This window comes from Saimiri boliviensis, chromosome 6 (genome assembly GCF_048565385.1).
Source record: "Saimiri boliviensis isolate mSaiBol1 chromosome 6, mSaiBol1.pri, whole genome shotgun sequence".
Taxonomy (NCBI): Eukaryota; Metazoa; Chordata; class Mammalia; order Primates; family Cebidae; genus Saimiri; species Saimiri boliviensis.
In genome coordinates, this window is record NC_133454.1 from 66,854,370 (window position 1) to 66,879,372 (window position 25,003).

General features: G+C 46.0%; 1 protein-coding gene across 12 annotated transcripts in view; it reads left to right on the forward strand.

Annotated features, from left to right (window-relative positions):
* NTM (neurotrimin) overlaps nucleotides 1-25,003 on the forward strand; it is a 969,594-nt gene that overhangs the window by 259,934 nt on the left and 684,657 nt on the right. For 4 of the 12 annotated variants that reach the window (XM_074400884.1, XM_074400886.1, XM_074400882.1 and 1 more), the window contains exon 2: nucleotides 17,430-17,549. The exons of the other annotated variants lie outside the window; for them this stretch is intronic. In XM_074400884.1, coding sequence (XP_074256985.1) covers nucleotides 17,495-17,549 — 55 coding nt within the window. In that variant the 5' untranslated portion in view covers nucleotides 17,430-17,494. The remainder of the gene's footprint in view (nucleotides 1-17,429; nucleotides 17,550-25,003) is intronic. 12 annotated transcript variants of the gene reach the window in all.

Genomic DNA, 25,003 nt, shown 5'->3' on the forward strand with positions numbered 1-25,003 from the left:
CAGATCTGTGGGTGACAGAATACAGGGTCAGGTGAAGAGTTCATTTGGACAAGCTCAGTATATGTGAGGGAGTTGTGAAAGAAGACTGAGAGGTCCTCAGGCCTGAGACCAGAGGTGTGCCCTGAGGGTATGCACCGCCCCAACATGGGTTCTGGTTTGGATCTTGGCAGGATAGGCATAATCATGTATGCACAGACATTCTGAACTTCTTTAATCATCATTCATTATAAGACAACTTCTACAGAATCTCCCAGGAGAATACAGAGTGGTGTCAGAGGAATGGATTCAGAGGCCATGAAGCTGGAACTCTGGTGGTGTGGCTTTGGCTGAATGTGCTGGAGGCTGCATGCGATCTCCCTGAGAGATTCCCTCCCTTCATCTCCTCCCTGAGAGTTTCCCTCCTCTCTGCCTCCCAGCTGAGACTGCTACTATCACTGGGGGAGGAGGGAAGAGCCAAGGGCAGTTGAAGATGCTCAGAAGGACCCATTAGACTGAGTATCTATTTACCTACTCACGAGGAATACATGAATATATGTGATCATATCTGAATAAGTGATCATACCTGAACTTCTGGTTCCGGTAGCTATGGTAGGATGTTGACAAGCTTCATCCTAGGACCAGCCGCTAGGGCTGCCCCGGGGTATTTTCCATTCTGTTCTTTTGATTATTAGCCAGATATCCTCATCTGTCCAGTTTCATGGCCAGCAAACAGTACCAATAAATCGGGGTTCTACTACTTAGCCTACTCTTGCTGAGAGACTGCCAAATTCATTACTCGCCATGGAAATTTACTTTGTAAATACCATATAGGATAACAACGCAGTATACCAGCAGGAATTGAGAAATCCTTTCACATGTGAATTTTCTTTATAATGGTAGGTAGCTCTTAGAAACATACTTATGATAAGGGGCTTAGGTTATGGAATGTCTCAATTTTCTTCCCTAAATATTTTATCAACATGATGGATTTTTCTTAAGAAGATTGAGAGATGCATTTTTTTTCTTTGGCCACTTTGGGTAAGAAGGAAAATTACTTCTTTTTTTCCTAATGAAAGAATGTAGGATGCTGGCGATGAGCCCTTGTACGTTCAGGTGTTTTTTTTGTTTTGTTTTTTTTGAGACGGAGTTTCACTCTTGTTACCCAGGCTGGAGTGCAGTGGCGCCATCTCGGCTCACCGCAACCTCCGCCTCCTGAGTTCAGGCAATTCTCCTGCCTCGGCCTCCTGAGTAGCTGGGATTACAGGCACGCGCCACCATGCCCAGCTAATTTTTTGTATTTTTAGTAGAGACGGGGTTTCACCATGTTGACCAGGATGGTCTCGATCTCTTGACCTCGTGATCCACCCGCCTTGGCCTCCCAAAGTGCTGGGATTACAGGCGTGAGCCACCGCGCCCGGCCCCCATTCAGGTGTTTTATAATGTGAACTAGAGCCTCATTTATCTCCTTTTGTTACATTTATTACCGAATTCCACAAGTGCTGCTTCTACCACAGGCAGGCTCATAGCATTGCCAAGCATAGACTCTGCCAAGCTTCCCTGGGTCCAGGTTTGGGGATCTCTGTACCCCGTGTCCACATAAAAATGTTCCACAGATTGAGCCCTGACCGGACTCTAGGCCCTATTTTAAGAGCTTTATTTATAGTAATATTCCTCACAATGATCACATGAGGTCAATAATATTGTTAACCATTTTAGAGTTAGGAAAATCAAGGCAGAGAGAAGTTCAGTAACCACCCAAGGTGATAAGAAAGTAGCATGGTTTGGTTTTAAGGACAAGCCCCTGTGCTTGGAAACCGGATGAGGCTGCCGCTTTGTAAGGCCCTCCCTGTGAGATGAGCCTCCTTTTCCCTCGCCATGAGTGTGCTGTTCCCAGCCTTTCTGCAGTGTGCCCAATCCTCCTGAGTCAGACACCACTGGCTGGAGAGAGAGCAGAGACAGCAGACGTGCTGGGGAAAGGATTGGAGGGGCAATGCCTTTCAATCTCCTTCAGACCTATATGCTAAATAGGGAAAGGGGTTCTGGGTATTAAACCAAACCACCAGAAGTCTATTCTTTCCCCTCAAGTGAAGTCTTACTGGTTTCCAGACACCAGTCTTAAAGTCTTAAAAATTTACCTCTTCTATGAAGCTTTCATCTAAATATGTACTTCGGCATTCTTCTAGGTCTTATGCATTTATGTCTATTTATTTACTCATTAGTATATTGTATCTTTTCAAATACGTGTGTATATATGTTTTTTGTTTTCTCCATTTGATTGGAAGTTCTCCTGGGGAGTGTCAAATGTTCCATCTTTCATACTTCTCCCAGTGGGATCTTGGATAGGTCTCTAGACACCAGGTTATATGGAGCACATGGAATGAATGTACAGCTGACGTTGGGGTTGAATCAAGACCGTAACATCATTCTGTACCATCAGAAACGTTCATGACATTTGGCCTTTGCCAAGTGAGATACAAAGGCTTAGATTCTAACTATGAAACTGGAGTAGGAAACCTAATATCATCCTTAGCTATAGACACGCAGGTACCGACCATATGGTGAAAGGTGTAGAAACCGCTTTTATGTGTATAGTTAGCACAGAGATATTGATAAGAGGATAAGTCCATTTCATGGGGAGGCTTCAATGGCAAATAAGCCATTGATCATCTAAGACAGGATCAGCAAACTATCCCATGGGCCCGATCTGACCCATTGTTTCTTTTTATAAATAAAGTGTCATAAAAACAGCCACACTCATTATTTGTCATATGGTCTATGGTTGCTGTCATGAGACACAGCAGAGCTGAAGAGTTGAATTAGAGAATGTAGGGCCTGCTAGCCTAAAGATCTATGACCTGGCCCTTTTCTCTATTTCTATTTTTGATGCATAGAAAGAAGAAAGTGTATCCTTACTTCTAAACTCACAAGGAAAAAAAATGTCTTCAAGTTCAACTTTCTTCCCCGGGCCTTCACTCGTTTATTTTCTCTTCTGCTAGTATCAATTTGAAAAGGAGATCCCCTGAACGTCTGTTTCTGCAAGTCAATTATTTCTTTAGAATATTCAGTGCCATGGTCTATTTATATGCAGATTTTAGATGAAGTTCCAGATTTTTTATTGTGCTCTACCTTTTTAGAGGACATTTTAGCGTAAGTGCTACTAAAATGTTTTGTGTATTGTCTCACACTTAGAATCATTTTTTTCAAATCCTGCAATTTAGCCAGGAACTTCTGAGGAGACGTGATAACCATCAGATACCTCCAACAGAAATGTACAGTGGAGAACAGAGAAAAAAATGAACTCTAAAGGGGGTTTCAATCTCAGCCTTATCAACGTTTGGAGTTTTGTTCCAATTTTAACCTACTATTCCCAGTGAGACATATTTCCTGGTTTTCAGTATTGATTTTTATATTATAGAAGACATACAAGGACATGCTCACTATTTCTGGGCCACATTCACACTACAAAGTGCTTGCTAAAGAGCATGTAAAGCTGTAGGTCCAGAATTAAATGGGACCAAAACACGCAAAAGGGGAGATTAAAATAATGCACTGCCTTGCAGGGCTCCCAGGCCTTCGGCTGTGTGTGAAAAGTTTACTCTTCGCACCCTAGCCGTACCACCTGATAACTCGGGCTTAACTCATCTTAAATCCCACACGTTTTATCAGTGGGATTATATCCCCCACCAACTTTCCATAACTAAAGGTCAAGTGGATCGTGGAGAGGGGTCCAGAAATAGCAAGGCAAGTTCTGGAGACTCAGAAGCATTTGATGCAGCGAAAATATGAGCCCTGAGCAAAGAAAGAAATTCAGGGCTTACTTCGGACTTGAAAGTCATACCATCAAGGATTTTTGTAACTGCACGGACGGACATCAAGAGGTGATTAAAGAGTGCTGGGCATGGAACACTGCATCTTTAACCTTCAAGGATGGCTTCACAATGGGTAGCCTCGCATTCAGTGTCTGTGGGCAACTCTGGAAAATATTATGGAAGGAGGTCATCTGGGGAGCCCCTTAACAAGGGAGGGTATCCTGAAGATGGGGAAGTGGTGAGAAAAACTTGGGGGTGTGCAATCTGACACACAATGTCAAATCGTGTGTCAGACTGTGTGCACAGCCTGCCAGGTACTTTTTATATTTGACATCATTTGATTCTTGCCAAAGTTGTGAATTCTATAAATCATGCCCATTTAATAAATGAGAGAACTAAGCCTTAGCAGAGTTAAACAATTTTTCTGAAGTCATATAATTTGCAAATGATGGAACTGGGGTATAAATTCATACGTGATTTTTTTAACTACCCCATGCTGGGTCAAAATATTACTGCCCCAAGGTTTTTCAGGGATCCGAGACAGAAGAAAAAGTTTATGTGTACTTTATAGATACGTTTTATTTAACTATCTAGAAAGGATGATTTTTTGTTAACTTTTATTTTAGGTTAAGGGGTACATGTGCAGGGTGCAAGTTTGTTATATAGGTCAATGTGTCATTGGGGTTTGTTGTACAGATTATTTTGTCACCTAGGTGACTAAGCCTAGTACCCATTAGTTTTTTTCTTCTGCTTCTCTTTCTTCTCTCATGCCCCAGTGTCTCTGGTTCCCTTCTTTGTGTCCATGTGTTCTCATCACTTAGCTCCCACTTATACATGAGAGCATGTGGCACTTGGTCATCTCTTCCTGCGTTCGTTTGCTAAGGATGATGTCCTCCAGCTGCATCCATGTTGCCACAAAGGATGTGATTTTGTTCTTTTTCATGGCTGCATAGTATTCTATTGTGTATATGTACCACATTTTCTTTATCCAGTCTACCATTGATTCCATGATTACATGCTATTGTGAGTGGTGCTGCAATGAACATGCATGTGAATGTGTCTTTATGACAGAATGATTTATTTTCTTCTGGGTATATACCCAGCAATGGGATTGCTGGCTCAAATGGTAGTTTTGTTTTCAGCTCTTTGAGGAATCACCACACAGCTTTTCACAATGTTCGAACAATTTAAACTCCCACCAACAGTGTATAAGTGTCCCATTTTCTCCGCAACCTCGCCAGCATTTATTTTTTTGAATTTTGATAAGAGCCATCTGACTGGCATGAAATGGTATTTCATTGTGCTTTAGAAATGATTATTTTAATTCTTACTTCAAGTAATTTCCTTTCGGCATATATTGCATCCTGTGACAAGTGGACTTTCAGACCTAGTTTGTTTTGGTAACATTTGTTCTTACAGACCCCACTTCTTTGTAATACCACCATGCCTTAATTATTCATACTATAAAATGAGAGGCAGTAACAGCGTGTGGATCTTTGGATGTAAACTACCATCACACTCTTATCCCCTCACTATACTTATTAAGTGGTGTGAAGATATAGAATCTAACATTATATTGCCTATTTCTCCGGGAGGCCTTTTTAAGGAATATTTAGGAAATACTTTTTGTGGCACATCCAGAAAGAAGACATAGAGGAATAAAAATCACCCTGGGTTACATGAATTCAAGGTAAAGTAAGGACTTGACAAAGAGCAAAGCATGCCCCATAAGGTCCCCTGACGTTGTACCCATGTCGTTCTTCTCATCGAGCACTATGGCAGGCACACAGGGAAAGGTTGGTCACTTGAACAATCGTGAGTGTTAAGATAATCACCGCCACTCAAGCCATAACACCGTAGTGGAAAATGGCAAGCTCAGATCAAGTGATACCTTTCCCCAAATCCTAAGCCATAATGTTAGTCATTAAAACACTGTGCATGGCACCACTTAATGAGAAGTAGGGGATTTACTTACATCAATTAAAAATCATGATTTTGATAATCATATCCAAGTAAAGGGTAGAAAGGGCATCATGGCGTGTCCAGAAACAGAATGCAGTGTCTGTTTATGCATGCTGGGGAGGGAGAGTGGGAATAAGTATTGAATGGGATAAAAAGTGGTCTGAATGTTCCCAAGGCTTTTCCATTACCTGGAGAGAGCTCCATCATTCATAATCCTAAAATGCATGGGCTGATAATTGCCTTAATCACCAGAGAAACATGGCTGAGATGTACTGAAATAAGCCATAAAACCCATTACAAGATAACAAGATTCTATCTATTCTCTGAGGTCACACTAGCATTCCATAAGGTCAAGGAGTTAATCACCTCATTCAGTAGAAGCACTGTAGATAAGAAACTCTGTGTGTGTGCGTGTATGGGTTGGTAGGGGGGAGGCGGGGGTGCATGTAGTTTAAGCCTTTCTAGGTTCTAAGCCAATACACATGGTGACCAGATAAGTAAAAGGAAAGTGGATGAGAGTCCATGAATAACCAATAATTCCGTGCTTTCCTTTTTCTTAACATTTGGGGTGAACAGGTTTGGTATGCTAGTAATTATAGGCTTGTTTTGCAAAGTTAGCATTTCCCAGACTGACCCCCTTCCCATCTTATGATCTGTTCAGTTCTAGTGACCTGCCCACAGGTCAACAGTGGTGCCAGAGCTGTAGCTCTAAACGTTGAGCAACATGCTTCTTCCCTGATGAAGCGCACTGCAGACAGTTACACAGGAAGGAAGCATAGGTGGCACCCGTCTCACCGCCTCAGGTTTCTGGAGGAGAGAACAAGGGACCAGGGAGGTGCAATGCTGTCTAACACCACACAGACTATTCACGGTATAGCAGGCCCGTGAGGCAGTCCCAGGTACCATTTCACTAAGACACCAGCTGGCCAGGTGCAGCGGCTCACGCCTGTAATCCCAGCATTTTGGGAGGCCTAGCTGGGCAGATCAGATACCATGTTTTCTGATATGCAATGGTAGAAGCGAATGTTCTTTCTTGAAGATGAAATCTCTGGATTCCCCAGTAATTCTAAAAACAATGCCCTCCTAAATTTGGGGGACACACCTCACAGGTGTACTAGTCAAGAGGTGTGGCCTTCGAGTCACATTGGTTTGCTGTGGCCAGGGACTGTTGCTCCTCCTGCATTGCTGTCCTCATTGGATGATGTTGGTCTGCTTTCCTCTCCTCTTCTTTCCTGGACCTCTGTTCTAACCTGACTCATTACTCTTCGCCAGAGCTTCTTAAGTTCAGTCTGACTTTCAGATCTAGACTTCCTTGGTTTCTCAGTAAAGACTATTTTACTATGAAACACTGTAAAAATAACATGACGGCTGGTAAGATGTTTATGAAGACAAAATGAGATTATGCTCCTGGCTCACAGAAAGTCCTCAATAAACAGCCATCATCATCATCATCATCATCATCATCATCATCATCATCATCATCATCTATGTAAGAAGGGTTCTGTTGAGGGATATAAGAAGAGTAATTTATTATTTTCCATTACTGCTATGGTCTCACTAGAGGAAATGAGAAAAAGAATACCTAATTTTAAAAAGACTGGGAAATTCTGTTATATGATTTAAAGAAAATATATCGAGAAACTTCTTGGCCTCATTCCTCTTTAGGTATTGGTGAATGAATTAATGGTTGGAGACAGGGTGACTCCAGTGGAAATTCCATGTGTTTTCCAGACATTTAGATACTATCAATCATCAATAAGTTACATGTGAATTTAATCTACTCTCCAAGATTTCTAGTTTTTTGCTCAGTTCATTGTTCTTGGTGCATGTGGTTTACAAATATGTAGATACGAAACACCAAGAATGCTGTCGTTTTTAGCTGAGTGAACAACAAACCCTAGATCCTGACTTTTGCAACTACCAACTCTTCTAAAAAGTATTTTTTTAAGTTTGCTTTGTAGAAGCAATTTAAATGAAGCTCCTCAAATATGCATTTGTTGAGGATTTACTTTGACAGGTACTGTGTAAGTGGTTATTGCAGAATTAATCCTCAATAAATGTTTTTAATAATCATTTAATTTTCATTGAGCACATCGTAACCATCACATAAATTCTAGTTGTGTATAGCTAGTTGAAAAACAAGTTGAATAAATACCAACCAGTTATTAAAAACATTTATTGAGAATTAACTACTCATTGTTATCTGCATTCAAACCAACTACACATCTCCCATAGCAAACTTTTAGTAAGATTCCTGGCAGACGCTGTGGACTAAAGCTCATTCACCAGCATTGGTAAGATTCTTGGACAGACATTCAGCTCAGGTCCAGTAAATTTAAATCTTTGCTTCCTAGGCTGGGGATAAAAAGATCACAAAAAGCAAAATGGATTCTACTCGAAAGAGGAGGCTTAGGTCAGCACATCAGCTATGCTGTTCTGAGGTCAGGGAGCAGTTAGATATAGGCCCAAATGGCCTGAGGTGGCCCCCAGCAGAGCTGCCCTTTGTCCTGGAAGCAGACATTCTCCCATCAGAATGCTTAGAATTCAGACACAAGATTGGGGGCCTGTCACTCCAGTTCTAGACTTAAGAATGAACAACTGTGACCTTAAGAAAGTGGCAACCTTTCCAATATCCACGTCCTCTTCTGTAAAATGGGAGTGTAAACGAAGATTGACCTTATAAGGCTTCTGTGAGGATCAAATATCCTAAGAATGGACATAAAGGACTTTGCATACTGAGCAGCACATGAATAGAGACGTGATCATGGTGATTTTTTTCTATGAGAAAGGGCTTGAGATAACACCCACAGTTCCTGATGAGGCTTCCTTGGCAACCAGATATATTTACTGTGAAAATCGGTGTACTCAGATTTCCAGTGGCCACAAGCCAGAACAAAGCAAGATGGTGTCCCAGGCCTGGTTCCCTTGGCCTGGGGCCCAGACCCAAGGTCATACGCAGCTGACAGAGGAACAAGAGGCTACAGGGGCCCAGGCTCACCTCCTGACATGCTCAACTCACTCTCACAGTTGATGTTTTTGGAAGATCGCTGGTCAGCGCTATTGTCAAATACTTAGCAGCCCTAGTTGGGGCAAGACAGCAGCTGGCTCACCCTACCTGTGGACAGAGGCAGAGCGGGTTCTAGAGTAGAGAGCATTTGTCAGCATCTGGGGCATGACTGGTCTGAGGTCAGGGAGCATGCCCTCCCCTGCCTGTGGGGCAGCGGGCCTCAGAGCTGCTTTCTCAGTGAAAAACAAGCAAATCAGTGAGAATAGACACAGTGGGATTGCTCCCTCCTGCAACGGGGCAGGAATCTGAGCAAGTCAAGGCACTCCGGACCCTCTGATCGGGAAGTGTGCCCCGGCGCAGGTGGCCATGGGTGGCAGTCACTCCTCCGCCTTCAGAGAGCCACTTGGAATGCAACCTGCACAATTGCCTTCATCCTTTACTGCCCTGCCAGACTGTTTACTGGAGCAACCTTATTACCAATCTCCTAAACGTCTCCATAAAACCCACAGATCACAGGCTGTAGCATGATTACTGCCACCGCGCTTCTCAACGAGGGGCTGCAATTTCTCCCAGGGACTGGATGAAGCCACGTTCCCATGGGTGTGCCCAGTGTGGGCCACAGAACCAGCTCCAGAAAGGAGAAGGCGGGAAAGACGAGACCTTCCTTGGTCCCTCTTTCAGAGTCTTCCCTTCTTAGGGATCTTTTTCTGAAGATAGCTTTTTTCTTCCTTTGTTCTTTCAGTCTTGCTTGTCTCCCCCCACCTGCTGTCTCTCATAGCCTTCAGAAACAGATGTGGCCCATTGGAAAGACAACCTCCCAGTCCTCCTTGCTTCCACAGGAGGACACCTCACCCAGAGGGCCCCGGGGGAGGGGCAGGCTCAGGTCTCGCTGGCTGCAGCTGCAGAAGAAATCTCTGATGAATTTCAAAACCTGCCTTTGCTTTGGATGTGATCAGTAGTCACAGTGGGGACTCTGTGTTTTACTATATGAACAAGCTCAGAGGGAGAGAGAAAATGCAGCCCCCTGGCTCTGCCTCTCCCCTGTCGCCGTGGCTGAGGGGAGGGCACAGAGAAGCTGCCTCCGTACTTTGAGCATGTGCTTGCCCTGAACAGCCCAATCCTGAAGCAGAAGCAAAACAAAGGTCACACCTTCAGCACGCAGCCCGGCATCAGCTTCGCGCAATCCTCATCCGTGCAAAGTGTGGAATGTTTAGCAGGATGGAAAGGTGAAGCCTGCTTGCTGCTCCTACCCAAGCACCCAGGGCTGAGAGTGTGGGGCACCCCTGTGTGTAGGGTCCTGGAGGAGTTTATGAGAACACAGATGGGGACCACACCAAAGCACCCCCTCAGAGGGCTCCACCATCGACCTCTTTACTCTTTACTAGGCTGTCCTTTGAAGGAGTGGCTTTCAGAATGACCAGGATGCATTGGTGGTAATAGTTTGGTGAAAGGGGGCTGGAAATTTCATGCAAGTAAAATTCCTATCTCAAGTTGTCACAGCCTCCAGCCTTATCAGAAAGGCGGACAGGTGTTCATTGAGGGTGTTTGTTAAATATTTGTTGATTAAGCTCAACAATACCTTCTTCTCCATCAGAAATGATGTGACTGCCTCTTGCCTTCCCTGCCTGTCAGATGGAGAGTTCATTCATTGATTAATTCAACAGACGGACAGCTCTTATGTGCATAGGACTGTACTTGGTGATGGTGGGAAAGCACAACCTTGTTTCTGTCCTTGGAAGGAGGTTTGGTGGGATCGTGGGATTCATTCTTGAAGGTACAAAGTCAGAATCCTCTGGCAACAGGAGAGGCAGGAAGAAGGGATGTCCTCGGCCTTTTCTTTTAGTGGTTGAAGCCTGTTTCACCTAAGCCTTCCTTTCCTAGAATGTCAGAAAAAGCTGGGTGACCCATCAGCTCCCACCACCAAAGGCATGGCTGGTGTCCTTCTGTGTGTCCCAGGTAAGCCTGGGAAGAGGTGAGGGGACCTCACAGCCACAGGAACCGCAGTTGTAGTGAGAAGTAACTCCCTCAGTCTTGACAGGGTTTTTTTGTTGTTGTTGTCGTTGTTGTTGTTTTATGAGTCTCAGGGCCTGTCTAATATAGAGCTTCTCAGAGTCTGGCCTCTGCCAATAGCAGTGGCATCACCCAGTCATATTGTTGGGTGTTTGTCCCCTCCAAATCTCTTGCTGAAATGTGACCCCCAAGGTTGAGGTGAGGCCTGGTGTGAGGTGTTTGGGTCATGGGGACAGATCCCTCATGAATGCATTGATGGGTCCTGGCAGTCATGAGTGAGTTCTGGCTCTGTTAGCTCACATGGGATCTGGTTGTTAGAAAGAGCCTGGCACTTCCCACACCCGCTCTTGTTCCCTTTCTCACCATGTGTCACACCCACTCCCCTTGCCTTTCACCATGAGTGGAAGCTCCCTGAGGCCTCACCAGAAGCTGGCATTGCAACAGTGCTTCTCATATCACCTGCGGAACTGTGACCCAAATAAACCTCTTTTCTTTATAAATTATCTATTCTCAAGTATTCCTTTATAGCAATGCAAATGGACAAATCCATCCAGCTACTCAGAAATGAAAAATCTCAGGCCACATGCAAATGCACTCAGTTGGAAACGCTGGGCCTGGGGCTTGCACTTGTGTTTCCCTAGCCCCCTGCTGGTCCTCAGGCATGCTCTAGCACACTGCGTCTCATGTTAAGCTGCATGTTGGAATCACTTAGAGAGTTTTTAGAAATGGGAGTGCAGGGTCCCAACTCTCAAGGATTCTGATGTGACTGGGTTGGGATATGACTTGGGTATGGGGGTTTTTCAAGTCCTCTGAAGTCATTCTTGAAAGCAGCTGAAGTTAAGAACTACTGGCTTAGTATCTGACAGCTCGGCTGTTAAGAAAAGTGGGGCCCCCATCGTTACCCTACACCCGAGTCCTTCCCGTTTGTTGAAATGCTTGGCAATTTTCAGACACTTGCTCCATTATCCAGGAGAGGATGCTAATTAGTAGCCCCTAATCTGCTGTCTTCCTCCTTCCTTTCTGGAGACACCTCACAGAAAAACAGGAAACCTGAAACAAGGCAAGGTCAGCAACAGCCTCCAGGGCTCCCAGAAACACAGAGAAGTCTCTGGCTTGGTTCTGCGCAGGAGGCTGCTCTCGGCTGCCTTGCTGTGAAAGACACAGATGGGAGGCTGTGGGCTTGGCCTGCTGGTGGGCTGCGACCACAGCCCCTGCTGGGTCTATTCCCCACTCAGAAGTGGTGGAGAAAGTGGGGGTGGGCTGGCAGGGAGGACAGTTGAGATTCCCTAGATATTTAGCACATTGTTCTGTCTGACTGTGGAAATTAATAAATACGCTCACTGGAATGAGAAGAAAAATTTCCTACCCAGCCAAGCGCTGTGTGAGGCAATGAAGGGAAAGGAAAAGTGCTGCTCAGAGAATTTCCAGTCTCCACTGGAAGACTCAGAGCAGCACAGAAACAGTGCCTTTCTGAAGTGCTGGGACCAAATCCATCATCCATCTGGGCATCTGCCCCATCCCACCCTTGAACCTGCGGCCTAGGTCCCGGGAGGCCCTCAGCCTGGGAAGGAATGGGAGGGCAGATGAGGGACAGCCTGGGCCCGTGGTCGGTTGTCCCTGCTTCTCCTTCATTTCCCTCAAATCCCTCAGACCCTTGCCTGCCATTTTCCTGGGCCTCAGTATCCCCACCAGCGAAGCGACAGTGACAGACCTCACACTCTAGGGCGTAGAGGAGACGTGGTTGGTAAAGGGAGAAGGCTTTGCATTCCAGCAACGTTTTATGCAAGGAAAGAAAAGACCACAGAAAAAAAGTCTAAGAGATTCCTCTCCATACCACCACCGTCCCAGCTGGGGGGCTGACTGGAAAGATTTTAAATCCGCCCACACTGTCTTTTAAAAAGACTTGCTAAAAATACTGCACCTCTAGATGACCCCGCTTCATTTCCCCACCTAAAAAGATACAGAAGCAACTCTTCCCTTCTTTTCCTTCCTGTGATGCAGCATGTGCTGTGAGGAGGCACCTCTGAATCCAGTGAATAACTACAGGCATTGAGGAGCCATCCTCCCAACGGCAGGGCTAGACTTGGGACTTGACAGATCCTTGAAAGATGCTAAGGAGAAGGAGTTGGAGGCTTGACTACCTGTAGCCTATGTCGCAGAGATACTGCTACAGGTCACGGGGGCAGAGATCCTGCTGATGGGTTTTCTGGTTCTGGTTTAGACAAAGGAGGCTGGCGGGGCATGAGAGCCCAGGGGAAGGAGGAAGGAGCATTACCTCATTCTGCACCTACGTGTTGACTCCTGATTTTTTCACCCGGTTTTTCTTTTCTTGAAGGCCCAAAAGTCTTCAGAGAGGGTGTTTGAGACCCAGCTAGTCTAGGTCCAAGTTTGGAGTAGGTATGTAACTGTCACTATAAACACTTTCCAGGAAGATGATCCTCTTCTGCAGAAAGCACTTGAAACCTGGAATCTGTCCTTTTCAAGTTTGGCCAAGTCCTCTGTGCTCCGTGAGCCGCCATGGTGGTCCGGCACTGTTGCTCAGCTCTCGGAGGCTGAGAAGCATCCCTGGTTCTGGAACTGAGGGGTTAACCGAGTGCTTCTCTGCACTCACTGCTGGTGGGAGGAAGGCGGGCCTGGAGGAGGACAAACTCTTCAAATGAAACCGACATTGAGCAGTTGAGCTGTTGCCACTTGTGAGTTTAAAATGGCCATAGAAAGACCAGCCAAAAGAAAAAAAAAAATCATCGAAATGGGTCAGGCAAGGGGAGCCTTGAGTGGAGGCCTGGCGTCAAGCTGGCACTGGCCCAGTCTGAGAGTTACAGTTCTGAGCCCTTTGAAGTGGCAAGCATCTGAGGCCAGCCTTACATTTGGAAAAGGTCAGTAGAGAATTCCATTGCAGAAGAACTCTACAGTGCAAGAAGGGAGAAAAATAAGGCAAGCTTTCCCTGGCATGGAGGAATGGACGGCCGAGGGTGGACCAGTGTTTTTAATGCTGCATGTCAGTGGGTACTCGCTCGCAAAAGGCCAGCCTCTTCTTGGAAGTTTTTGTTGACAGTCTCCACCAATTCGAGTTTTTTTTTCTTTGTATTGTTCTTAGCACCGAAATAGAAGACACTTAACCTCCATCCCCTCAGAGTACCCCATGCCTATCTCTGTTTTGTCAATAGGACGCTATATTACAGCTCAGTACCTCCTCATCCGTGTGCCTTGCCAGGATATAAGGAGACGGGCATTGTATCTCTTATCTATGTAGTCTCAGCACTATCTCAGCGTATCGCAGTAGTGTGTATAGAGCCACAATCTCTTATCTGAAAATTCCACATTCACAAAGGTCTGGGAAACTCAAGCTTTCTTATAACTCATTTTGCAGCAAACCCCAGGCTAGGGGTTGTGAAGGGTTGCTAAGTCAAAATGTAGAAAGAACAGACTTGAATACATGGCAAAACAGAAGAGAACCACAGGGCAGGGCAGGCAGCAAGCTGTTGAGTATGAGGGGCAGAGCGAGACGTGAGTGAGACATTCTGAGATGAGCTCCAGGAAGACCTAAGGGGACAGGTGATGCTTAATCTGGGTTTACATCGTAGATAAGCTTTTCGAAGACAAAGGGGTGGGGAGATAATCTTGGAACAACATGGTTTTCTATTTCCCTAACTTCTTATAGACATATTCTTCTCTTTCCATTACGTTTTCAAGGTCCCCCAGGGCTGGGATCTCAGTCCCACTTCTTCCATTCTGTCCTCTGTATGCAGAACATACAGTCATCTCTCAGAATACCCCTATTCAATAAAAAATTATTCTGGGACTGACACATAGAATGTGCTTGAGAAGATCTCTTGAATGAATGAGAACTTAAGGGCCTATAATTTTTTGTAATTCATAAACTTTATTTTTGGAGCAGTTTTAGGTTCCAGTAAAATAAGGGGAAAATCCAGAGCATTCCCACAGACCCCTTTTCCCTCCACCCACAGCCTCCCTCACCATGACATTCCACACCCATGTGGTGATCTCTTACATCCATGCACCTACAAGGACACCTCATTCTCTTGATGCCCGTTTGTCCTTGCTTTCTCTTTTATTCGAGAGTAATAGCGGAGGCATACAAGCATGGTCTCTTTCCTCCCAACACTTAGAGGTTCCTGGTGTGCTGAGAAACTTGCCCGGATGCAAAGCCACAGAGCAGAGACAGCAGGATCACAAGCTTTAAAAGGTGTAAGCGGCTGGGTGCAGTGGCTCACACCTGCAAGCCCAGCGCTTTGGGAGGCTGAGGCAGGTGGATCACCTGAAGTCAGGAGTTCGAGAACAGCCTGGCCAACACGGCAAAACCCCGTCTCTACTAAAAATACAAAAAATTAGCTGGACGTGGTGGTAGACACCTGTAATTCCAGCTACTTGGGAGGCTGAGGTAGGAGAATCACTTGAACCAGGGCGGCAGAGGTTGGCAGTGAGCTGAGATTGTGACACTGAACTGCAGCCTGGGGTGACAGAGCGAGAATTCATCTATATTAGAAAAAAAGGTGTAAGTACGGAGAAGGCAGAGAGAGCATCCCTGCATCCCTGTGCAATAGAGGAAGACTTGTAAGCACAGATATTAAAGATGGAAAAGACCTCTGGGATCAGTTCCCTCCCTCAGGGTACAGAGCAGAGGAAGTATTCATGAAACTGCTGCCTCTGATTTCTCATTGGCTGACCACAGTCAAAACCACACATTTTTTACCAGCTCCCAGGGCAGCTGAGGCCAAGCAGTCTCTTCTCTGGTGAGTGTGGCCTCAAGAACAGAGGTCCTGACACCACCAGACCTTAAAGTGTTTTGTTTTACAGTTTGCAAAGCACATTTAAAGGATGGTTGCAGCCCACCACATCTAATGGGGTGCACAGGGTGCTTTGGGGTCCTCACATCTCTCAGGTGAGAGAACTGCACAGAGGAACGGGGTAGCTCTCCATCACACTGGATGAGGGAGCAGAGCCGGGTTCGGTATGCTGAGCCCCCCGCCCAGGCGAGGCATCGACTTCAGGGTCCTCTGGCCACTGCTTGTGAGAATGGTGTTTTAGTTTATGTATTTCTGAGTCAAATACTGTTAGGAAAAGTCCAAGCATAGATTTTTTTTTTTTTTTTTTTTTTTTTTTTGAGACAGTCTTGCTCTGTTGCCAGGCACCAGGCTGGAGTGCAGTGGTGCAATCTCGGCTCACCGCAACCTCCACCTCCTGGGTTCAAGCAATTCTCCTGCCTCAGCCTCCTGAGTAGCTGGGACTACAGGTGTGTGTCACCATGCCCGGCTAATTTTTGTATTTTTAGTAGAGACGGGGTTTCACCATGTTGGCTGGGATGGTCTCGATCTCTTGACCTCGTGATCCACCCGCCTCGGCCTCCCAAAGTGCTGGGATTACAGGCGTGAGCCACCACACCCAGCCTGCATAAATCTTTACCTCGAACCCTTTTCCCAACAATATTTGGCTGTAATTCCATTTCTGGCAGAGCATCTTGATTGGAAAACTCTTTGGGAGATGCAGCAACGGAATTGGTCAAACAGGGGACACATGGATGCTTTTCTCTCCAGGGCTCAGCTCTGAGCTGTCCTCCACAGAGAGGCTCAGAGGAGCTTGGAGGAGGAAACACAGAAAACTGAAATCTCTAAGAACAGGCTAAAAGGAACTGAGTTATTCAGGCATAGTAAGAAGAAGACACTGTTAGGACATTGAAATCGATTTTCCAATATGTGAGCATGTGAAGGTTTTGCTGCATAGGGTGGTGTGGCGAGGAGCTGTTCTTGCAAGTAGAATGCTCAGAGCCTGGCTTCCCTGCAACTGAAAGGACTGAATCTGTCGGCCGCAAGGAGCTTGCTGCCTGAGGACAGGGAGCCTCTGGGGCCAGGAGCCAGGCAAGGCGGGAACTCAGCATCTCAGGGTTCTCAAAGGATCCCCTAGGACGTGAGTGGACCAGTTTGTATCCTGCATTGAGGCAGGGGACTCAACACAATGACCCGTGCAGGTGGTTGTTGGCCTCAGGGTGCTGCAATAATGAGGCTTTCTGTAGAAGCAGGTCTGAAAGACAGATGCTGCAGGATGAAGTGGGGATAGAGACCTTCAGTGAATTCATTCACACCCAGACCAGGAGGGCTGAGGGGTGAGGGTAAGGGAGGGAGAGAGGAGGGAGACTCAGAGCAAGCCATTTGAAAGAGCCCCGAAGCCACCAGGTGGAAAGTCACCCTGCGGGGAGCTGACCTTCCTCCCTCCTCCTGAGAGGCACCAGCTGGCGCTGACCCTGGGTCCCATCTCTGCAGCCTGTGAGAAAAGAGGTGAAAAGCAGCTCCTCCCATGTCCAAACCTTGCTGCCCACATCTGAGGGCTGGTCTTGATCCCTGGGTCTATGCACCCCTCCTCATTCCTTCCTGACCTTTCATCCATGAAGCAGGTACAGATGGTGTGGGGCTAGGGTGGTGAAGACGGACAGGAGCTGCAAAGAAACAAAAGGAAAATAATGCAGAGAGGCCGGGCCCTGGGGATGGGCTACTTGCAAAATCCTGAGTTTCATTAAATATAGAAAGGTAGGATGAAAAAAATAATATTCACTCATTGTTACAGTTTCAAAGTCGGAAGCTGGCCTTGATTTCAAAGAACTTGTGTGTAATGTGGTGCATGGCTTTCTCTTCTGTCTCTTTTTATAGGTAAGTGACATTTCATTCTGCTCATCCCCAAGGCAAAGTTGGATGTTTTTAAAGTGGAAAAAAAAATGAGCGGAAAAAGAAACGGGGAAGGTGGGAAGAGGTGGAAATGGAAGGGCACAGGTAGGTGCATACTCAATTCTTCATCTTTTGCACGGACTGGTGGGGGGGTCTTCCCCCCAGATTCAGTGGAGAATCCTTCCCTCAGGACGGAAGGTCAGGGCGGTGACTGTGGCTTTTGAGATGATGATGCCTTTGCTCTTTGAAAGGGGTTTGTCCTGGCACACAATGGCCATCGCTTTTGCTAAGAGGTCTTTCCCAGGTGAAGTTTCAAGTCAGAAACGATTTGGGGTTTTGCACCCTAATGCTATGTGTCAGTTACATTGTTGTGAGTAGGTCCTAGAGGAAGCAGGGAAAGTGCTCTGGAGAGCCAGAATTAAAACAATCCAGGAAGAAAAATCAAGAACAAGGAAGAATGACATTCCTGCCGTGGTCAGGCAGTAAATGGCGTGGAAATTTCTGGACAGAAAGGACGTTTGTAGGAAAACTGAGATTTTGTACCTTAAGAATTTTTTTACTCAATTTTAAGGTCTATCTAACGGCTGTCAATATATTTTTCTATTCCTGCCTGGTCGCCGAGGCTGAAACCTCACTGATTTTCTCTTTAGCATGAGGCAGAGTAGCTTTCTAAAAGAACTGGGGGCTGGTTTGTCATTGTAGTCACTGTACCTTTTCTTGGTCAGTCAAGAAAGACATTTTGAAGTTCCAGACTAGTTTCAGCTTTCTACTGCTCTTAAATATAATTGCTTTCCCCTAAGAGGAGAGTGAAAATGCTCTTTTTTTCCCCTTTGAGTTGCCAACAATCCACTGATGTAATTGACTGATGGCTCTGTCCCACATGTATTTGTTATTTTCTTTGAGAGAGAGAAACGTAAGACATTCTATTTAACAGTCGACAAATCCAGACTGGAAACATAAAGCTCGATTCAGCAAAAATATTTAACATTTGCAGTCTTATCTTATGTCCAATTAAGGGAGTTCAGCAGAATGAAGTGGGGGCTTGGCTAGCAGCAAAGGAAAAAAGACAAAAACTATCTCGACTTCAACACTATGTCTAAGGCCTCAGAGGAAATGCTCTCTCACACACATGCGAGAGACAAATCTACAGGAAAACGCTTTCGGAAATCTTAGAGAGAGGCAAAAGTACTAGAATTTGTTGTTGAAAGTGTTTAATTCTCTTTCTATAATTTGAATACACAGATGTTCTTTCAATCTTCTTCCCCTCACTTTTAACAAAGAGGAGGAAAAAAAAGAAAACTCAAAACCCAGCTTCCCCCTCTAAATCAGAAAAAGTGTCATCGTACATGGAAAATCACAAAGCGTCTCTTCCCATGATGTCATGTCGCACTCCGGTGGTCTTTTATTTCCTCCGAAGACACTGTGACTCGTGTCACATTTTCACGGCTGCAGACACACCTGGGAATGCTTCTTGGTATTTGCCCTGCATAATGGGGAAAATTAAGCTGCCATCCATCTGGCTCCCAGCCCGAGCAAGGGCTGTACACCACCCCCACCCTGCTTTGAAAGGGAAAAAAATCTGCAACCAGGAAGCAGTCCTAGAAGCTGCCCAACATGGCAGTAAAAAACTGGGTTCCCAGCCACGTGGCTCCCGCAGTCCTTCTGCCACGTCAAGGCCTGTTGATCGAGGTTGATGGAGTCGCTGATTTCGCGGGAACATGTGTATCTTTCTGAGTGTATCCACGGAATAAGGGCTGCAACACAACTCCTTCCCGGTCTTGAGGTCCTGCTGTCTTTTCTGCATAGGGTAGGCTTTGCGAGGATGGAAAGGGACGGCCTTCCCTCCTGGCTCCCTGTGGACCTCAGAGCTTGCCTTGTCAGCTTGCGGCAGGGAACACTGAGGGGCCCGGCTTATTGTGACGGATGAAGGCAGTCCCTCAGAATTTTCCATTAATAAGGAGGTAATTGAGTATATGTTAATTTTACAAGAACATTTTCCACAGAGTATATAAGTACATGGGATATATTTGAGTAGTTTTAATACGCTATGATTCTCGGAACCATGGGAATGAAATTCTATTTGCACCTACCTAATAAACAACACATTCTCCAGCACCACTGGGCCTGGTGGCATAAGAGGACAGAGGGGTAGTGTTGATACACCGCCCCCCCCCCAAACACGCAAACGCTGGCACGCGCTCACACACATGCATATTCTTACATGCATACTCACAGAGCTGTGATTTTGCCTTTGAAAGGTGACAAGGACCAAAGACATTTTTCAGAATCAGATCTGGCCTCTCAGTATTGTTTCCAAGATATATGTGTCCTGTTTCATCACCCTCATTGCTCACCAAACGCCTGGCCCATCGCTGCATTTAACTTCACAGCTTCGCTGCAGAGGACGCCAGGCTCTTCATTTGCTTGGAATCCATCGATCTGGCCGTCTCCCTAGTGCCAGTGCCCCAAGTTGGCACAGTTAATCATCTTGGGGCCGGCATTGATCCCTCTCATCCATTCCCCTCTCTGCCTCGGGTCCCAAACCTTCCTTGACCCCTCTGTCTGTCTGCAGCAGGGGCCGGACCACTGAGAGGGTTTCTGCTTCTCAGCTCGGGTTCTCTAGCTTTGAGGGTGCAGCAGGGGGTGTGAGGAAGACTGTGTGCAGCGCCTCTAGCAGAAATGGAAACAAAGACGTGTGTGGTCTTCAGCAGCAAGTCACGTTGTCCTTCCTGCCCTTGCCGGCCCTGCCAAAGCTGGCTTTGGGGATTGCGAGGATTCCCACCCTCTCTTTGGACAAAAATGCTTTTGTTACCTTTATTTTTGAGCTAAGCCTTACTAAGTGTCAGACACCTTACTAAACAATACACAAACACACACAGAGAGATTTATCTTATTTTCAAAGCAATCCTGTGATACTGGTTTTATCATCCTCTTCTGACAAACAACGAAATCCAGGCTTAAAGGGATGAGATAATTTGCCCAAGGTCACATGACCTTGAAGCTTGAATTTGAACTTGTGTCTGTCTGACTACAATACCTGTGCACTTAACTGCTTTGGCATGAAAATCCTACCCCAAAAGAGCAGAGGGTGACAGGAAAGGAAAGTCTTTGGACCACCCTGCACTCGCTCCTCTCTAGCTGTGAACATCAACCAAACTCCTTTTTTTTTTTTTTTTTTTTTTGAATGGAGTTTCACTCTTGTTACCCAGGCTGGAGTGCAATGGCGCGATCTCGGCTCATCGCAACCTCTGCCTCCTGGGTTCAGGCAATTCTCCTGCCTCAGCCTCCTGAGTAGCTGGGATTACAGGCACGTGCCACCATGTCCAGCTAATTTTTTGTATTTTTAGTAGAGACGGGGTTTCACCATGTTGACCAGTATGGTCTCGATCTCTTGACCTCATGATCCACCCGCCTTGGCCTCCCAAAGTGCTGGGATTACAGGCGTGAGCCACCGCACCCAGCCCAAACTCTTGACTGCTGAACTTCTCTGGACAGGACTGTGGTGGAGCCAGCACAGGGAGGTGACAAAGAGCTAGACCCAGATTTAGAAGAACCCAGTTTGAGGCCTGCATCTGCTGCCAATTTGCTGTGCGTCCTTGGGCAATTTATTAAATTCTCTGAGCCTCTCAACATGATGACAGAGGCATGTTGGTATAATACTACGTAAGCTTAGCCAGAGACCAGGTACCTATAGAAGGAGGCTCTGACAATATTTAATAATCATAATTACTTGAAAAAATCCCTTTCACCCTGGCCTTCCAAATTTCTGAATCTAGTTCTTGATTTTTCTAATAAGGTCTAGAATTTTTGCCAACGCAAGTAACAGTTCTTGGCAGCTTTCTGCGTCTTTGCTTCCTTTCAATACCAGACCTAGTGGAGAGCAAAATTAGCCTGCCAGTCACTCGGAGGTGTATGGGCCCCAGGAAATTAAATTCCCCCTCTCTCCAGCTGTCTATCCCCAGTGCCAGGTACCAAATGAACGCGCGTGCCTTACATTGTGTTTCCCGTGCCTTCTTCTTCCTATATGTTAATTTGATAATTTTAGTAAAATAAACCAAGTAGATTTGAGATGTAGTTCATTATCCCCAAAGTCAAGAGGTTATAGAATACAGTTAGTCAGTCATAAGGGGACCACTGCTCTCTTCAATTTTTTTTTATTATTATTTTTTTTTTAGATTTTAGTATTTTCTTTTTCCAGCAACATTTAAAAGCAACATTTAAAAGAGGTCACAGACTCTTTTACATCTGTTGCCATCTTTGAATGACGGACAGTAGAAAGGGACGATTGTTACTCAGAGAAGCTAAACAAAGGGATTAGGATCTCTTGCACATCCTCTCGTGTGGCTGACTTTGAACTTCTGGAGCCCACATCCTCTGTGCTTCTGTTAGGTACCAGAGACAGAACCCGCAGACCTGCTTCTGCAGCCATGGTTGGGTACCCAACAAGCCTTAGGGAGATCCGTGCTCCAAATGCCATCTGTGTTTGCCAGTGGCATTCGCACGTTCCCTCCTGTTCCTCAGGGAAATTAAGAAGGGATCTCCTCTCAAGGCTGACACCTGGAGACAGCAGCTTCCTCCTACCCATCCTTCCCACACCTCATCTCTGGAGTGAGTTATCTTAATCCTGACATTTGCCCAGCCATTCAGAGTGTAAATCTTTTTGTACTTCAGGGTAAAAAATATTTTGGGTACACAGTGATTGCATTGATGTGAGAAACCAAGTAGAGATCCCTGGCAAGTGAAGGATAAAGAGCTTTGTCCATACTATTTGGCCACTGTTATGGCTGAACAGGGTCTCTCCGAAATTTACATGTTGAAGTCCTGACTTCCAGTAATTCAGAAGGTGACTGCATTGGGAGATACTTAAAGAGGTGATTAGGGTAAAAAGAGGTCACATGGCTAGGCCCCAATCCAGTATGACTGATGTCCTTATAGAAAGAGATTGGGGCCGGGCGCGGTGGCTCATACCTATAATCCCAGCACTTTGGGAGGCTGAGGCGGGTGGATCACGAGGTCAAGAGACCGAGACCATCTTAGTCAACATCGTGAAACCCCGACTCTACTAAAAATACAAAAGTTAGCTGGGCATGGTGAAGCACACCTGTAATCCCAGCTACTCGGGAGGCTGAGGCAGGAGAATTGCTTGAACCCAGGAGGCGGAGGTTGCAGTGAGCCGAGATCGCGCCATTGCACTCCAGCCTGGGTAACAAAAGCAAAACTCTGTCTCAAAAAAAAAAAAAAAAAGGAAAAAGAAAAAAGAAAGAGATTGGAACACAGCACACAGGGAGGAGAGTTCATGTGAAGACACAGAAAGGAGGCAGCCATCTGCCAGCCAGGGAGAGCGCCTAAGAGGAGCCCCACACTGCCGACACATTGATCTTGAACTTCTAACCTGCAGAGTGTGAGGAAATAAATCTCTGTTGTCTAAGCTACCCCATCTACGACATTTTGTTATAGCATCCCTAGAAAACCAACAAAGTCACAAAACGAATTCCTCTAGATTCAGTCCCAACGTCTGGGAACAAGCTGAACTGGCCATGGGCCATGGAAAGGAGGCAGACTGAAGAGACAAATTTTCACTCCACCGTATTTTGCCTAACTTCTATCAAGTTCCCATGGTGATTCCCAGTTTTCTTATCTGTACAATGGGTGTGATATATATCTCATTGCTGTTTTGAAAATTAATTGAGATAAGGAATAATAAATATTTTAAGACACACATTGCCCAATATCCAGTTCTGCTAACTCTTACTATTTCTCTTAATGGTCATAGGAGTACGAATAAACAGTACATGTGACGTCGTAATGTGCAGTATATACTAGGCTACATAGTCACTAAGGTCACTGCATCAGTCTGGTGTTTTCTTTTGTTTTTTTTCTCCTAGTAATTGGAGATAATACATCGGTTCTGAGGACTCAATGCCCAGGGCTATTGAATTCCTCAACCTATGGTCAGGTGACTGAGTGAGGCCCACCCTCCACCCTTCACCTTGCCTATCACTCCTTAGTTCTCAGCTTTACCGCCTTGGGAGACGCACTGACTTAGGATATGGCTCATAAGATGTCTACACCCTGCCCCTGCCCTGCCTCCTGTCTTGTAATTGCCAGAGGGTTCCTCTATTTCAGTGAAACTTACAGTTACGAACAGCTACGGCCAGACTCAAGGATTCACTTCTAATGACTAACTTCACTGAGGAGGAGATGGTTGACAATGAACACATAATGTACAGCAAACACACAAGGCATTTCAAGGATAGGAAGCCACCTGTCTGCCCCAGCCTGGCCTACTCCATTAGAGCCCTGCTTATAACCACCCCTCCCAGAACAGTGAGTCCCAGAATAAAGAGATATACTTGACAAACACATCCAATTCTGACATCCTGAGATGGGAGATGCCCATGATCTCCGGGCAGAGGTTGACTGAAAACCAAGTAGCCCTGGATGGCATTCCCATAGTGCCCCGTCCACAACAAGGTCCGCAGCCTCTCTGGTCCACAAATGGATGGGATCAGTGCAACAGAGACAGCCAGGCTCCTGGTGAACAATTTGCAAAGCTGCACTCACTAAAGGCTGGTGACACACTAGCATTCTGGTGGGATGACTTACCAGGGAGGAGGGCATTCTTCTCCAACTGTGGCTGGGATCAACATTTCCGGAAGGCGAGCTATTGATCGGTGCCTGGGTGAATAAAGATCCAGGCCTCACATGTGAGAGATTCAGCGCTACACATTGGGGTCTGGGGCCATGCAATGTTGTCCACGGAGCTGATTTGGAGGCCTATGGGACCCTATCAGAGGGGAGTGCTTTGGCTGACCCCTTGCTCCATGCCATGGCTTTGGTCCTCATGATCATGCTGTAAGGAAGTAAGTGGGTTTGGGGGATGGCTTATTGGATCTTGCCGTCCCACCTCTGTGCCCTACCTGGGATTCTTTTATTTAAAAGCTCCCTTTGCCTCTAAAGAGGAGGACCCCGATTCTGGGCAGAATCTACAAAGCCCTGTGAGTCCTGGCCTCTGCTTGCTCTCCAGCTCTGCTCTTCTGTGGGTTGTTCTTGTTCCAGCCACATGGACTTTGTGGTAGTCTCTTTTTTTTTTTTTTTTTTTTTTTTTTTTCGAGATGGAATGTTGCTCTTGTTACCCCAGCAGGGGTGCAATGGCGTAATCTCAGCTCACTGCAACCTCCACCTCCCTGGTTCAAGAGATTCTTTTATCTCAGCCTCCTGAGTAGCTGGGATTACAGGCATGCATTACCAAGCCCGGCCAATTTTTTTATTGTTAGCGGAGATGGGGTTTCTCCATGTTGGTCAGGCTGGTCTCAAACTCCCTACCTCAGGTGATCCGCCCACCTTGGCCTCCCAAAGTGCTGGGATTACAGCAGTGAGAAACCGTGCCCAGCTTATGATAGTCTTTACTCCTTCTGCCTAGAAAGCATTTCTGCTCCCTCTGTGCCTGGGTGACCCTCAGTACTCTTAATAATTCAGTTCCAGACCCTTCCTTGGGAAAGCCTTCCTGATTCCCAGGCTGGATGCTCACACTTGAATCCACCTTTTTTCTTCCATAC